Source organism: Amblyraja radiata, chromosome 12 (genome assembly GCF_010909765.2).
Source record: "Amblyraja radiata isolate CabotCenter1 chromosome 12, sAmbRad1.1.pri, whole genome shotgun sequence".
NCBI classification, from domain to species: Eukaryota; Metazoa; Chordata; class Chondrichthyes; order Rajiformes; family Rajidae; genus Amblyraja; species Amblyraja radiata.
In genome coordinates this window covers 52,271,213-52,287,626 of record NC_045967.1, presented here as the reverse complement: position 1 = coordinate 52,287,626, position 16,414 = coordinate 52,271,213, and the positions used below count along the sequence as shown (strand labels likewise).

General features: G+C 41.2%; 1 protein-coding gene across 3 annotated transcripts in view; it reads right to left on the bottom strand.

The window, feature by feature from the left end:
- The window catches only part of LOC116979202 (ubiquitin carboxyl-terminal hydrolase 12), a 41,816-nt gene that overhangs the window by 15,083 nt on the left and 10,319 nt on the right, over window positions 1–16,414 (bottom strand). The window contains exons 2-5 of one of the 3 annotated variants that reach the window (XM_033030766.1): window positions 8,143–8,223; window positions 6,176–6,389; window positions 4,241–4,467; window positions 1,672–1,748 (exon numbers count right to left, since the gene is read on the bottom strand). In XM_033030766.1, coding sequence (XP_032886657.1) covers window positions 1,672–1,748; window positions 4,241–4,467; window positions 6,176–6,389; window positions 8,143–8,223 — 599 coding nt within the window. The remainder of the gene's footprint in view (window positions 1–1,671; window positions 1,749–4,240; window positions 4,468–6,175; window positions 6,390–8,142; window positions 8,224–16,414) is intronic. The other 2 variants (XM_033030767.1, XM_033030768.1) reach the window with 2 other exon arrangements.

The window sequence follows — 16,414 nt, the reverse complement described above, 5'->3', positions numbered from 1 at the left end:
ATACAAATAAAAATGCCATGGGTTTGAATGGAGCGAGTTTGGATTGTTTCGATTTATCTAAACGGATAGTTGGGTGCTCTGTATTCCTGGTTGCAAGCAGTTTTAAAAAAAAACAATTTTGAGATGCAGATTTATCTATTATTTGTCACCTCTTACTGCTGCTGTGCAGATTTTCTGTTTTCTTACATTATGTTCCATATTCTCCAGCTTGATATCATACGCTAATTTTAAAATAAGATGCTGGTTTCCGAGTCAAAACAAGTAGCATAAATAATGATAACAGTGGTCGCAGCAGAGATGCCTTTGGAACAACTTCCTTTAATCTGAAAAAACAACCTTTGCCATTCTTTGTGGTTTACATTAGTCAAATTGTTATCTGTTTTTATTCCCTGACTGCACATTCTGTAAAAAAGAACTGCAGCAGCTGGTTTAAATCGAAGGTAGACACAAAATGCTGGAGTAACTCAGCGGGTGAGGCAGCATCTATGGAGAGAAGGAATGGGCAACGTTTCGGGTGGAGACCCTTCTTCAGTCTGATGTCAGGGCCCCCTCCCCTGACATCAGTCTGAAGAAGGGTCTCGACCAAAATGGCCGCCCATTCCTTCTCTCCATAGATGCTGCCTCACCTGCTGAGTTACTCCAGCATTTTGCATTTACCAGCACATACTATAACGTACATTGTGAGATTACCAGTTAATAAAAAGTTAAGCATGGGACCTGTAATCCATCACCTTTGAATATTCTTCCTATTACATCTTCAAAGAATTCCATCTGGTTACAGACAACAACCTGTAATACCTGGGGATACACATTGCCTAGAGATGCATTTAATGTTTTTTTTAAATACAAATTCCAGATTTTTTTTCCAAGGCTAACAAAGATAATGACAGTTTGTATCCCATCTTTCTTTTGACACCTCTATGATGATATGTAGTTCCATATTATTCAAAATTTGGGCTTTATCCTTTTCACTCTGCCAATTATTTTCTCCATCTACACTCCAATTGGATTTTTAACTTCAACCCATGGTGACGTGTTTGGTTTATTATCTTCTTTTGTAAAAACTAAAGAGCACGGTACAACAAAACTATTGGATTTTTAGTATTCCAGATCTTTCTAAACCCATCCCTGCATTACTTTTCCTTAGAATTTCTGTATGTAGCTAAATATTATTTCTTTATGTAATCTATGGTAATTTTACTTTGAAATTGCTTTTTGCCTGCTAAATCTTCAAACTTTATTCTCCTGGGACCTGCAGTGTATCATATTTGAATATTTTTCCTATTACATCTTGAAAGAATTCTACCTAGCTACTTAAAACCACCTGTGATACTTTCTTCATATTTGTTTCATCCTTCAAGGTAGGATAACTTTAATCTGTAGTCAGATTTTTATGCGAACTGTGAGTGCACTATTAATGTGGATCGCATCCTATATTCCTCAGTTTTATTGATCAAACACCAGCACTCAATTCATCTGAGCTGCAAGGAGTCAACAAAAAACAGTAAAAATGTAGCTCTGAAAAATCAAAGTATGATAAACTGAGTATGGGCGTGTTTCCTTCCAGAAAATAAAAATGTCCATGTCTCACCTTTTACTTTGATCACAAATCAAATTCTAGCATTATTATTCCAAATAATATCCTTATCAAACTTCATCACACCAACCTACCTTAGACAATGAGTTATTGAAGTGTTTTGTTCTACATCAACCGAGAGATCCAAAAAATCTTCATCTTTGCTACTGACCTGTGTGGAAAGCAAACAAGATACTTAATAGAGAATGTTAATCAGAACTTTGCCCAATCCTTTATTTTGAGGGTGGAGATGAGAGGAATTATTGATCCAAGCATTGTATACAAAGCAAACTTCCCCACCGGCTCAAACATTAAAAGGTGATATCTGGGTGGCGTCTTCAGACAATGCGCATCCTTAAGGGCATGTAAGTTCAAAGGGAAAAGTAACCTTCGAATGCTGCAGAAGTGGGCTATGTCAGGAAGCGGCAATGAGATCATTTCTGACAAATACAACATCAGTTGCAGTCTGTGCTCAGTTATAGAGTCACATTCTGAGGAAAATACCGTACCATTCTAATAATACGGCATCCTGGGTAGACACAAAACGCTGGAGTAACTCAGTAGGACAGGCAGTATCTCTGGAGAGAAGGAATGGGTGACGTTTCGGGTCAAGACCCTCCTTCAGACAGAAACGAGACCGTTTTTCGTAACTCCAAGGTTTTTTTGAAAATTGTTGCAAACGCATTTTTCAATGAGTTTGGGGAGTTTAAATGGATTATATAGAAAATATAAATGGATGATATAGATGATAAAAAGATAAATGGATGATATAGAAACCGATTTCACTTTGTCAACTACTGAACGGGGGGGGGGGGGGCGATGGGGGCGAGGGGGAATCACAACGGAACAGCCTGCCTCAGCTCCAGTCCCAATCCCTGGCGCATAATCCATCTACCTGAAGGAAGAACCTTTATATATCATTCTCTAGTCCCTTGCATATTTTACTCTTCTATGTAATCATTCCCTGCCCGCAATTAAACATATGACATGTTATTCTATTAAAATGAAAATCTTTTCCCTTTTATAACAGGTCATTCATTTCTGATAACTTCTGATCTGACGAGTGTATTTTTGTTCTCCCCCAACAAATGCTCCTTGATCCACCAAATGTGTTCAGCATTTACTCCTCACCTTCATTCACCACTCTGGTCATTTCCACAAATAAAACAAGCAATTTGAGAGCTGGGACATAACTTTCCCAAACAAATGTTTTCATGTAGTTATTTATCATATTACATACACTGTTTTCAAACACGTTCCATCTTACAAACGTTAATCTCCTGTTTTGTTTTTTTAAGTCGACATGGTCTGATTGTTGCCTTTTGTCACTATCAGAAATGTGAACAGAATGTGAACAAGTTAGAATATGATTAGCAAGATTATATTATCAGTACAAACTCCCAAATGTGAGCATTGGCCTGATTTAATCATATCCCGTTTTAAAGGCAGGTCTCTGCTGGTTGCTATTAGAAATAACCTTTGAATCTAAATGATTGATTTGATAGTGTTGCAGTATTGAATTCCATTTTTTAAATAACTTTCCTAGATCTCTCTGGTCGCAACCAAAGATCCTATAGCGAGCAAGATAGATCACTCGACGAAAAAGACGTAGTACGGTCATGGGCCGATTCATGGGTAATTTTCGGCCCCATTTCCGTAACCGGCTTCCGTCTCTGCACCAAAGGTCTCATAGCGGAGCAAAGATACTAGTGCAGAGACGGAAACCGGTTACGGAAACATCCTCGTAAAAATAAAAGGTCTTTGGTAAAGATCTTCTCCTCATTTTCAGAATTATAATTTATTAACACAAACTGTTCCCCTGCAACGTTGATTACACTGCGAGTCGGGTCGGGTTGAAATGGATGAAATAAAGGCCCACGTTCCGCACCGTTGCGTACTACACGTCAGCCCATTGCATTTAGCAGGAGTGGTCTATCTTGCTCCGCTATAGGATCTTTGGTCGCAACTTCCCATATGGAAAATTTGTAAAGCACTAAATTTCCACAGGCCTCTGTGTCAGCAAACAACATTACCAAGAATGGCAAAGAAATAAGTTCCCAATTTCATTGAGGCACACCTCAATTATGGGGCTGTTGTCGGGACTCAAGGGCCTGAGCTATAGGGCGAGGTTGAGCAGACTAGGACTTTATTCCATGGAGAGCAGGATGATGAAGGGTAATCTTATCTTATAGAGATGTACATGATCACGAGTGGAATCGACAGGATACATGCACAGAGTCTTTTGCCCAGAGAAGGGGAATCAAGAACCAGGGGACATAGATTAAAGGTGAGGGAAATAAGATTTAATAGGGACCAGAGGGGCATTTTTTTAAAAAACATAAAGGATAGTAGGTATATGGAACGAGCTGCTGGAAGAGGTGGTTGAGGCGGGTACTATCACAATGTTTAAAAAACATTTAGTTAGGTACATGTATAGGACGGGTTAAGAGGGATATGGGCTGAAGCTAGGCATGTGGGACTAGTGTGGATGGGACACGTTGGTCGAGGTGGACAAGTTGGCCGAAGGGTCTGTTTCCACACAGCGTGACTATCTGGCAATGAGAGAAGCAACACAATGTTGGAATAATGAAAGTCTCTCCTTTCCTAATACAATTAATAAGCTCAGTAACATTAACTTTCAGATTTCAGCGCTTTGAAACTTACAGTTTCGCAGTTAAGGCACCTTGTTTCATTAGTTAGTGTTCCTTGAAATATTTCGTGTACCCAAGTTGGATCCGTTTTATCATTTTCCTCAGTTTCAAAGTTGCCATTCTGCACCTTGCCATTCTGTTTCTCCTGTTTCTTTTCCTCTTGTAATAGATCGGCAATTGTGTTTAAAAGGTAGTTCAGGAACTCGTGTGCGTCTTGCTGCATATAATTATCAAACAATTCTGGAAATGTAAAATAAAAACTATTAGTAACAAGTCTGAACAAAGTTCCCTTTGTAAACAGTCGATAAGCAATGTGAATCCACCAGCACCTCCAATTATGTTTGCCACAGGGAATCAAAATGGATAGCCATGCCACTAATTTATCATCTTTTCACATGGTACCAAAAACCACCAGAAGCAAAACACTCCACACCCATGCAGAGAAACTGACACAAATTGCTGGAATAACTCAGCGGGTCAGGCAGCATCTGTGGAGAACATGAATAGATGATATTTCGGATCGGGACCCTTTTTCAGGCCAATTGTAGCTGGGAAGGGGGTTGGGGGTGGGGGTGGGGTGGGGGGAGCAGGGGAAGAAAATGGAAGTGAAAAGGGGCAGGACAAATACAGCCAGCAACGAATGACTTCAGGCCGAGGGGATTCCCTGATAGGCAGTGATTGTTGAGGAAAAGAGATACAAAATGCTGCAGTAACTCAGCGGGACAGGCAGCATCTCTGGATAGAAGGAATGGGTGACATTTTGGGTCGAGACCCTTCTTCAGACTGATCGGCAGATTGTTGGATGAAGGCTAGAGATAGAAATAGGTGTGATCCCAAGGAAATACATAATTGTGAAGTGTGAAGTTAGTTAAGACTTTTAGTGGTAGAGGGGGGGCCTGACGGAGGGTCCCGACCTGAAAAGTCACCTATCCATTTTCTCTTTGGAGATGCTACGTGACTTGCTGAGCTACTTTTTTTTTTGTTACTGATCTACTGAGTCTTTTTTTTAAGTTTAACCATTTTTCCAGAGGATTTTTTAACCAGACTTGCCTTATTAGAAATGTACCCACATCCCCAATCTACTTGCTGATCAATATTATGGCATTATGGCATGAATGGAAAATTACTGTACATTACATTATGCTTCCCAAACTTGTTCATTATTCAAAAACTCCAGGAACTTTGAAATCAAAGAGATTACGCCAAAGTCATTTAGAGTCACAACATTCTTGCTATTGAGGGAGTGCAGCGTAGGTTCACAAGGTTAATTCCCGGGATGGCGGGACTGTCATATGCTGAGAGAATGGAGCGGCTGGGCTTGTATACTCTGGAATTTAGAAGGATGAGAGGAGATCTTATTGAAACATAAAAGATAATTAAGGGTTTTGGACACGCTAGAGGCAGGAAACATCTTCCCGATGTTGGGGGAGTCCAGAACCAGGGGCCACAGTTTAAGAATAATGTGTAAGCCATTTAGAACTGAGATGAGGAAACACCTTTTCACACAGAGAGTTGTGAGTCTGTGGAATTCTCTGCCTCAGATGGTGGTGGAGGCCCGTTCTCTGGATGCTTTTAAGAGAGAGCTAGATAGGGCTCTTGAAGATAACCGGAGTCAGGGGATATGGGGAGAAGGCAGGAACGGGGTACGGATTGTGGATGATCAGCCATGATCACAGTGAATGGCGGTGCTGGCTTGAAGGGCGGAATATGCCTACTCCTGCACCTATTGTATTTGACTCTTACTCAATGCATTAAAATACCCAAGAAATCATGATCACTATCGATTTCAAATAAAAAATCTGGATCAATATACTTTACATTGCACCTTCACATTCACTTGAACCTTATCTGGGTATAATTTGGAACCAGCTTGCAATAACATCAAGAGCTTAGAAGCAACACATTCTTTGCATTACAGACACAAAATAGTTGGAAATGTTCACATTACCGTTTTCTTTTCTTAATCTCGATATGAATTTTTTGGGTGGTATTACGCCAACTTTCTTTTTCTGTGTGGCTATACTATTAAAGAGGTCAGAGAGGCAGGTGAGCAGACTTTCCTTCTTCCTGGGCTGCACCTTGTAAGCCAGAACCTTTTCCCGAAATGGCCGGCAGAAGTAAAGTGCTTGTAAAACTGAATTGCAATAGCAAGTATTGCCGAACTAGTAAAATTAAAAAATAACACAGACAATAGGTAATGCGAAGTAACACCCTACTCTTACTTTCTTTCTTTTAAAATCTTTTTGTTGTTTTTTTTCCAAAAAAAGCAAAAATAAAACATAAAAAACAGAGCAAAAAGAATAATGATAAACATAACAATGGGATTGATACATAGGGATCAGGATTACATTAATAACAGGTATGACCTAATATATAGACCTAATATATAGACCTATAACCTAATATGAGACCAGTGTCAAAATACACACTGAATATAGACCTCCCGGTCTCTATGTAAATATAGTTAAATCTTTAAAAGGAAACTTATAAATGTTAAAAAAAAACACAAAGATAAAAAGACAAAAAGAAAAAAGGAAAAATAACAAAAAAAAAAACAAAACCCCCCTAAACTAAAGAAAGAAAAAAAGAGAAAAATTGATAATAAAATATGCATAAAAATAAAATAGATTAAAAAAAACAAAGCAAAGCAAAACCGATTCTGAACTGAGAATTTCAACCTCTTACTATTAGGCATTTTTCAAGTTATATTATAATGGCTAGTTCTCACTACTGAATTCCAGAACAATAGAGCATGAAACATATTAGCAGCATTTAGTTTTATACAAAAATGTATGCTTTGATATCAACAGAAATAATGAGCTCACCACTTTTAACTTCAGTTTTAATGTTATACAAACTAAAGAACATGGTACAGGGTTAACATTCTTGAACGTTAGGGTTGTTATGAAAATGTCCGTTATTATACATTGATGGTTCACTGTTTCAGCGTCCCTTGCAGCTAATAATGAAAACCACCTCCCTTTTCCAATCAGGGAACAAGAGCCCAGTCGTCCCCGTCCCCCCCATAGGTAAAGGATTAATCCAAGAGTAAATAATGAACAATCTGCCTTAATTAGGATAACTTCTCTGGGGATCAGTTTCTGTTTTGTAGAAGAGCGCCTCAGGAAATTTGGCAAATGGCTATATTCTTATCAGAGGTTTCTTAGACCTCTGGAACAATCTGTGGATGACAGCATTATAGGTTTAGATGACTTTGCTTTTTCTTCTCTTCAATTAAAAAAAAAATCCCTTTGCTTCTAATGACCCGATATGGAGAACTGCAATCCAACTACACTGCTGTCGATTCTAAATAGAACGATCATTATTTGATTCAATTTCTTCGAAGAAAAATGACAAGGCCGGCAGATAGTCATGTAGGATTTAAACTATGAGGAGAATAAACAGAACATATAGTGGTTTGGCTGAACACCCCATTCTCCTGTGGTAATTTCCATCTACGGATGAATATATGCTCAGAGTTTCAGGTTTTGTTAGATTAGTGTATTTAATTTTCTATAGTTGTGAACTGGGCATTTTCATATATATATTTTTTTAAAGCTACATCATGGAAACAGGCCCTATCAGTCACCTGTTCATACTAGTTCTAAATTATCCAAATTTCTCACCCACTCCCTACAAATGAGGAGCAATTTGCAGAGGTCAATCAATCTGAAAATCCCCACGTCTTTGGGATGTGGGAGGAAACCGAGGCGGTCACAGGGAGAACGTGCAAACTCCACACAGACAGCACCCAAGGACAAGATGGTACTCGGATCTCTGGCGCTGTGAGGCAGCAGCTGCGGCACTTTCAACAGACTTCCATGAGCACAAAAGAAACACAAACTACAAAGAGAATCATTTTGAAATGGGTAGAGAAATTAGATTTTAAGAGAGCTTCAGTAGAAAACAACTCACATTGACCAAGCCAAAGTAATGTTCATTTACGGGAAACTGTTCTGGCCCAATCTCTTTTTCCAAAGCAGATGCATTGGCGCCCTAAACATAAAAAGTCAAAGGTTATCGATAATTGTCATAATGAGCTTTTGGTTAACAAGGAAGGAACACTACCTTTGTGAGACCAGTTATTGATATTGCAAAGAAATCTAGAAATAATGATTCCTCTCGTCATTTTTTGGCATGAACTGAGGAAGCAACTTTGCGTCTAAAAGCTGCAGTAACTCAGCATGGTAGGCAGCATCTCTGGAGGACGTGAGCAGGTGACGTGTTGTGTCAGTACTCTTCTTCAGGCTGATTGTAGTAGGGGAGAGGAAGTTGGAAAAGGCGAGGGGTGGATACAGGTGGGGGGCACGGTTGATTGGCAGACGACTGGATAAAGGCCAGAGATGAAAGCTCAAAGGTTTGTGAGATAAGGTGATAAGAAAAGAGGTGAAATGTGAGGCCAGATATAGCTGGAAGCAGGGCCGGCCTTAAGCCGATTGGACCGATTGCTCCCAATTGGGCCCAGTGCCTTAGGAGGGCCCCAAGCTTGAGTAATCTAAAGCTCCGCTCTAGGATCTTTGTAGTAATCTACTCTCGGCTTGGATTGATCTACCCCGAGTGGAGGGGGGAGAAAGGGGTAGACGGGGAGGGGGTGTGAGGGGGAATGGAGAAGGGGGAGGTCCCTCACGGTCCCAGGGCAGTGCTCCCGCCCCTCCAGTCGCCATGCTTCACGCACACAGCCCCGGCTCCACCCTCTCTCCCCCCAAAAAGACGCGGTGAACAATAAAGGGGGGGCCGGGCTGGGGGTTGGAGCAACGTTTACAAACCTCAGCCTCAGCTCACACGCGTTCATCCAGACCCCGTCATCCGCTCCCGCCGCCGGCCCTCTCCCCCCCCCCCTTCGCTCCCTCCCTTCTCTCCTTCCCTCCCTCCCTTCTCTCCTTCCCTCCCTCCCTTCTCTCCTCCCCTCCCTCCTTCCTCTCTCTATTTTCCCTTCTTTCCTTCCATCCCTCCCTTCTTTCTCTCCTTCCTTCCCTCCCTTCTTTCTCTCCTACCCCGCTCCCTTCTTTCTCTACTTCCCTCACTCCTTTCTCTCCCTCCCTCCCTTCTTTCGTTCCCTCCCACACACACACATAATGCACAAACACCACACACACACACACACACACACCTAAGTTAGGATGGGGTAGAAACCCAAAGGGTAGGATGGGGCTGAAGCCCAAATTTTAATGCCTGGACCGGTTTTTCACCAATAGTATTGGTTTGCCAGGATCTAGTTAATTAAATTACTTTTTTTTCATTTCACAGTCACTAAAACAAGTGACATTGTAACTATGTACTTTTCAGAAGTGATCTACACATTTTGTTGTTACTTGAAGGCTTACATGTATGCAATTTTATATTAAAATGTAGCTTCGATCTGTTTGGTCCATTAACTCGCAGGCACTTTTTAAGTGCACATTTTGATTACTTTCCATTCTACCATAGAAAGGTAGCCTTCCTCACCTTGGTGCCACTGTGTTATGTTGTGTCGTGGACTTTCACTGTTTGTGCTTTTTTTTTTTTTTTTTTTTTAATTCTATTTTATTTTTAATATGTTTTATTATTTATTATTATTTATTTATTTTTATTTTTATGATACTGCCTGTAAGGGAAATTCATTTCGTTGTCTCTAACTGAGACAATGACAATAAATTTGAATACAATACAATACAAAGATATAAAGTCTATAATGGAATTTATTTGTATTTCTATGATTCTACCGACCTTGGCTGGGAACCTGGGGCTCACCAGAATTGTTCCCAATTGGACCCCGCACCTCCTAAGGCCGGCCCTGGCTGGAAAGGATAGGGGAAAGGGGGGAAGGGGTGGGATTGTGGGAACAATGGGTGTGCCTCCAGTGAGCACTGGGAAGGGGGGGAAGTGTGTGGAAGGTTTATTAGTTACCTAAAATTGGAGAATTCAATACTGTTAGGTAGTAAGCCTCCCAAGTGGAATATGAGGCAAAGATCCTATAGCTCCGCTATAAGATCTTTGATATGAGGTGCTGTTCCTCCCGTTTGCGTGTGACCTCACCCTGGCAAAGGAGGAGATCCAGGACGGAAGAGTCCATATGGGAATGGGAGGGGGAATTAAAATGGTTTGCAGCCAAGAGACCCAGCAGTGGACACGGACTCGGAAGCTAGCAAACTGGCGGAACCAGCACCTCATGTTCCGCTTGTGGCATAGCTTACAGACCAACAATATGAACGGTAAATTTTATAAAATTAGGTAACAAACCAAATTCAAGTACCTCCTCCCCTGCACACACACCTTTATTCCCTTTCTCTCCCCTGTGCCTAGCCTGAATGCACACCCATTCTCCCACAATCTCGCCCCCTTTTCCCCTTCCTCTGGCTTTGCATTATCTGAATGGTGGCTGATTAGGAAAAGGGGAGATGCAACGAGACCTGGGTGTCATGGTACACCAGTCATTGAAAGTAGGCATGCAGGTGCAGCAGGCAGTGAAGAAAGCGAATGATATGTTAGCATTCATAGCAAAAGGATTTGAGTATAGGAGCAGGGAGGTTCTACTGCAGTTGTACATGGTCTTGGTTAGACCACACCTGGAGTATTGCTTACAGTTTTGGTCTCCTAATCTGAGGAAGACATTCTTGCCATAGAGGGAATACAGAGAAGGTTCACCAGACTGATTCCTGGGATGTCAGGACTTTCATATGAAGAAAGACTGGATAGACTCGGCTTATACTCGCTAGAATTTAGAAGATTGAGGGGGGATCTTATAGAAACGTACAAAATTCTTAAGGGGTTGGACAGGCTAGATGTAGGAAGATTGTTCCCGATGTTGGGGAAGTCCAGAACAAGGGGTCACAGTTTAAGGATAAGGGGGAAGTCTTTTAGGACCGAGATGAGAAAAAAAATGTTCACACAGAGAGTGGTGAATCTCTGGAATTCTCTGCCACAGAAGGTAGTTGAGGCCAGTTCATTGGCTACATTTAAGAGGGAGTTAGATGTGGCCCTTGTGGCTAAGAGGATCAGGGTGTGTGGAGAGAAGGCAGGTACGGGATACTGAGTTGGATGATCAGCCATGATCATATTGAATGGCGGTGCAGGCTCGAAGGGCCGAATGGCCTACTCCTGCACCTATTTTCTATGTTTCTATGTTATCCAGTGAAATCACAAAGCAAAGATGTGTACGAAGGAACTGCAGATGCTGGTTGAAACCGAAGATGGACACAAAATGCTGGAGCATCTCTGGAGAGAAGGAATGGGTGACGTTTATGGTCTGAAGAAGGGTCTCGACCCGAAATGTCACCCATTCCTTCTCTCCAGAGATGCTGCCTGTCCTGCTGAGTTACTCCAGCACTTTGCATCTATTCCCACAAAGCACTATGATTAATATCCACACGATACTTTTGAAACAATCTGACAGAAAAAAATGGTTGGTGTCTTTATTGTGTGAAATTAGAATGAATTATAGAATTAGTCATATATTCTTGCTGTAAGATGTACAATTTTATTTTTAAAAAGATCAGATACAAAAGGAATGAAACCAAAATGGCCACTGCTAGATTCAATTTTAAAATGGTAAAATGCACGACTTTTGAAACCTTTGCAACTTCCATCATTCTTGCAACTCATTCCTATGTCTTTTGGTACAAGCATGGAAATAGGCCCTTCGGCCCTCTGAGTCCACGCTGACCATCGACCACCCGTTGATACTGGTTCTAGGTTAGCCCACTTTCTCATGCACCATCTGCACACTAAGACTAATTTACAATGGCCAATCAACCTGCAAACCTGAACATGTTGCGTACAGTTTTGGTCTCCTAATCTGAGGAAAGACATTCTTGCCATAGAGGGAGTACAGAGAAGGTTCACCAGACTGATTCCTGGGATGTCAGGACTTTCATATGAAGAAAGACTGGATAGACTCGGCTTGTACTCGCTAGAATTTAGAAGATTGAGGGGGGATCTTATAGAAACTTACAAATTCTTAAGGGGTTGGACAGGCTAGATGCAGGAAGATTGTTCCCGATGTTGGGGAAGTCCAGAACAAGGGGTCACAGTTTAAGGATAAAGGGGAAATCTTTTAGGACCGAGATGAGGAAAACCTTTTTCACACAGAGAGTGGTGAATCTCTGGAATTCTCTCCCGCAGAAGGTAGTTGAGGCCAGTTCATTGGCTATATTTAAGAGGGAGTTAGATGTGGCCCTTGTGGCTAAAGGGATCAGGGGGTATGGAGAGAAGGCACGTACAGGATACTGAGTTGGATGATCAGCCATGATCATATTGAATGGCGGTGCAGGCTCGAAGGGCCGAATGGCCTACTCCTGCACCTATTTTTTATGTTTCTATGTTTGTGATGTGGGAGGAAACTGGAGCACTTGGAGGAAACCCACGCGACTACAGGGAGAACATGCTAGTCCAACAGACAGCAGCCAAGGTGAGGATCGAACCCAGGCCTCTGGCTCTACGAGTCATCAGCTCTGCCAGCTGCGCCAATGCTGACTGGTGCACCACTGTGCCAACTGTGCATCAGTAATTAAACCTTACGACACTGTTGCCTCGAACATTATCCCTAGTAGGTCATGGTAAACTTTCGATATAAATGTTGCAACGTGTTAAAATTTGGAATGAATTTCAAAAGCAGGAGGCAAAGTTCTGACGGGATTACTTAGCACATTTAACACTATTGACCGTGATGGATTTTATGCAATTCACCATTTCCAATTCCTCTTCAAGCTGCCAAAGCTTCTTAAACCCAGACAACATATCCAAAATTGCAACGAAAGTCCTCATTTTGGATTTGAAGCCTGATAAATGTGAGGAGATTCATTTTACTCAATTTCAATACTGACTAAGAAAGTGAAGAGTTTGATAGAAACATAGAAAAATAGTTTCAGTAGACCATCCGGCCCTTGGAGCCAGCACCGTCATTCAATATGATCATGGCTGATCATCTAAAACCAGTGCCCCGTTCCTGCTTTCTCCCCATATCTCTTGATTCCTTTAGCCCTAAGAACTAAATCTCTCTCTTGAAAACATCCAGTGAATTGGCCTCCAGTGCCTTCTGTGGCAGAGAATCCCACAGATTCACAACCCTCTGGGTGAAGATGTTTTTCCTCATCTCAGTGCTAAATGGCCTACCCCTCATTCTTAAACTGTGACCCCTGGTTCTGGCCTACCCCAACATCAAGAACATTTTTCCTGCTTCTAGCTAGCCTGTCCAATCCTTTAAGAATTTTATATGTGTCTATATCGGACATATCAATATTTATGGATGAATGGAAATTAAATATTTTTAACACACGATGACAAAATGAGTACAAAAATATACTGCACTGCTTGTAATTTAAAATAAGTACAGTACAGGCATCTGTAGAGGGTAAACAAAATTAAAGTGTCAGGTTGGTGATTGGAGAAACGTGTTCCTTTCAATCAGTTCAGTTCCTTAATATTGAATTTGGTAACAAAAATTCAGGAAATACTGCAGCACCAACAATCTAGTGTTAAGTATTTTGCAATGTTCAGCAGCATTTTCATAAATTTACCATTTCCAAATCAAAGTGGACATGACATCGATTCTAGTTGAATGAAATAGCTACTCAACACGGAGGTCTTAGAGACAGACGCACTTGCACTAAAGGAATTTGTTTTGTTTCATTTGTTTGATCCAGTTGCTGATCTGTATCAAATCAATGCTTCTCCATTTATCCACGCAGCACAGGAACATTATTTATTATTTTTCATACATAGACATTAAACTTGAAGGAACACATGTAATAAAATTGGAAGATTTGATCAATTCACTGCAAGGCGCAGAAGATAAATATTTAATTTTTGTTCTTAATATTGACTGGAGTACTTTTGATAAAATGTTATGTTTTTATGTATCATTGCCTCGGGGAACTAAGCTGGCAACACATTAATAGACTGACTTGGATAAGTAAAAATATATTAGATATTCAGTCAATAGATTGGGGAGTGAAGTGAATAAATAATTTTAATGCAGGAAGAAGTTCTTGAAACAGTTTTGACCTGCAAAATGTGCAAGTTATTGGCTTGACTGCCCAGTATATCCATATACCAATGCAAAACCATAACTGGAGGTCAAGATTCACATTCACCAATCTAGCTTACAACTTCAGTGGGACAAGGCAAAGAATGGATGAAAGCATATTTTGCTTACCGAGCTGACAATGTAATGCTGTGAGAAAAGCCACATAACAAAATTATTTTACAAGTTGAAATGGAAGCATAAAAAAAGTGTGGAGTGGAAATTCATGGATATATTGCGACGCATTCTAAATATTATTGTAACTTCAACACATATCATGGAAACAATAACCGTTAAAAATCACTGGTAGAAATATTAAATTTTCTCTTTATAGTCGAGCTATTCTCAAAAACTATACATTTGTCGTCTACACGCCACAAGGACTTGGTTTCAACAGTTATCCACACCGATCCATTAAGTAGGCAAGAATTGAGCTTAGCACAGCGAAATAAAGAAGCATCGTTAAAAATAAAGACACTATAATGATTGAATTCAAGATGATTGGAGAGGTTGGTGAAGGAATATACTTTTAAAGAATTGCATTATAATAAAATGTGGTCACATAGTTTATTCCTAAAAATTAATTATCAGAAATGGTGATTAAAGTATTAACAGAGTTAAGTTCTGATAATAGACACAAGGTGCTGGAGTAACTCAGCGGGTCGGGGGGGGGGGGGAAAGGAGGAATAGGTGACATTTCGGGTCGGGACCCTTCTTCAGATTGAAAGTAGAGGAGCGTGAGCTGCAGGTAGGAAAAGGTCAGAGCAAAGTAGAGTTGGCAATGTCTTTACCAAAGAATAATCACAGCCTTGTCTTTCCCCAAAGAATGCATAGAACTATTTGTTCACCCATGTCTCTGAAATAATTGATCTATTGAGACCTGGGGTGGAAGATTGCAACCTTCAAGTGGTCCACCCTGTTTCGACTAATCCAATCAACCCGACGTGCACAAACAAATAGATCAAATAGAACAAGTTGACCTACAACTTTAGGCTGTGCACGCCATACGCAAGAAGAAGAATTGAGACCTATTGTGATTCAACATCTCACTCCCTTTTTGAATAATGGAGTTACACGTTCTATTTTCCAATCTAACCGAACCTTCCTGGAACCTGTAGACCTATAATCTGAAAGTTAAAAGCAATGCAGCAATTATCATACTAGCTGCTTCTTTTAAGACACAGAAATGATGTATGTGTCTTATCGCCCCACAACTACAAACAATTTGGACAGCACCACATGAATTAAATGTTCCCTGGTTCTTTCAATCTTCCTAATTCCTGAGTTAGAGCTATTAATCAATTGTTATGTATCCGCTAGTGTGTAGATAAATAAAAAAGCGAAATATGAGGTGCTGCTGCTCCAATTTACGGTGGTGCTCACTCTGGCCATGGAGGAGGCCCAGGACAGAAAGGTCGGATTCGGAATGGGAGGGGGAGTTGAAGTGCTGAGCCACCGGGAGATCAGGTAGGTTAATGTGAACCGAGCGGAGGCGTTGGGCGAAACGATCGCCAAGCCTACGCTTGGTCTTACCGATGTAGAGCAGCTGACACCTAGAGAAGCGGATACAATAGATGAGGTTGGAGGAGGTGCAGGTGAACCTCTGCGAACCTGGAAAGACTGCTTGGGTCCTTGAATGGAGTCAAGGGGGGAGGTAAAGCTACAAGTGTAGCATTTCCTGCGGTTGCAAGGGAAAGTGCCAGGAGAGGGGGTGGTTTGGGTGGGAAGGGACGAATGGACCAGGGAGTTACGGAGGGAGCGGTCTCTGCGGAAAGCCGACATGGAAGGAGATGGGAAGATGTGGTGCAGTACCTCATATTTCGCTTGGGTAGTTTACACCCCAGCGGTATGAACATTGACTTCTCTAATTTCAGGTAGTCCCTGCTTCTCCTCCCCTTCTCAGCTCTCCCTCAGCCCACTGTCACCGCCTCTTCCTTTCTTCTTCACGCCCCCCCCACCCTCACATCAGTCTGAAGAAGGGTCTCGACCCGAAATGTTGCCTATTTCCTTTGCTCCATAGATGCTGCCTCACCCGCTGAGTTTCTCCAGCATTTTTGTCTACCATCCTTGTGAATAACCCTCAGCGTGGCAACTTACCAAATGTTAACGGTTGGGAAAAGAAACATTTAACATTTATCTATATTAATTAATCAAGCCATCTGTTTTTGCAGCGTTCAATTCAAATAG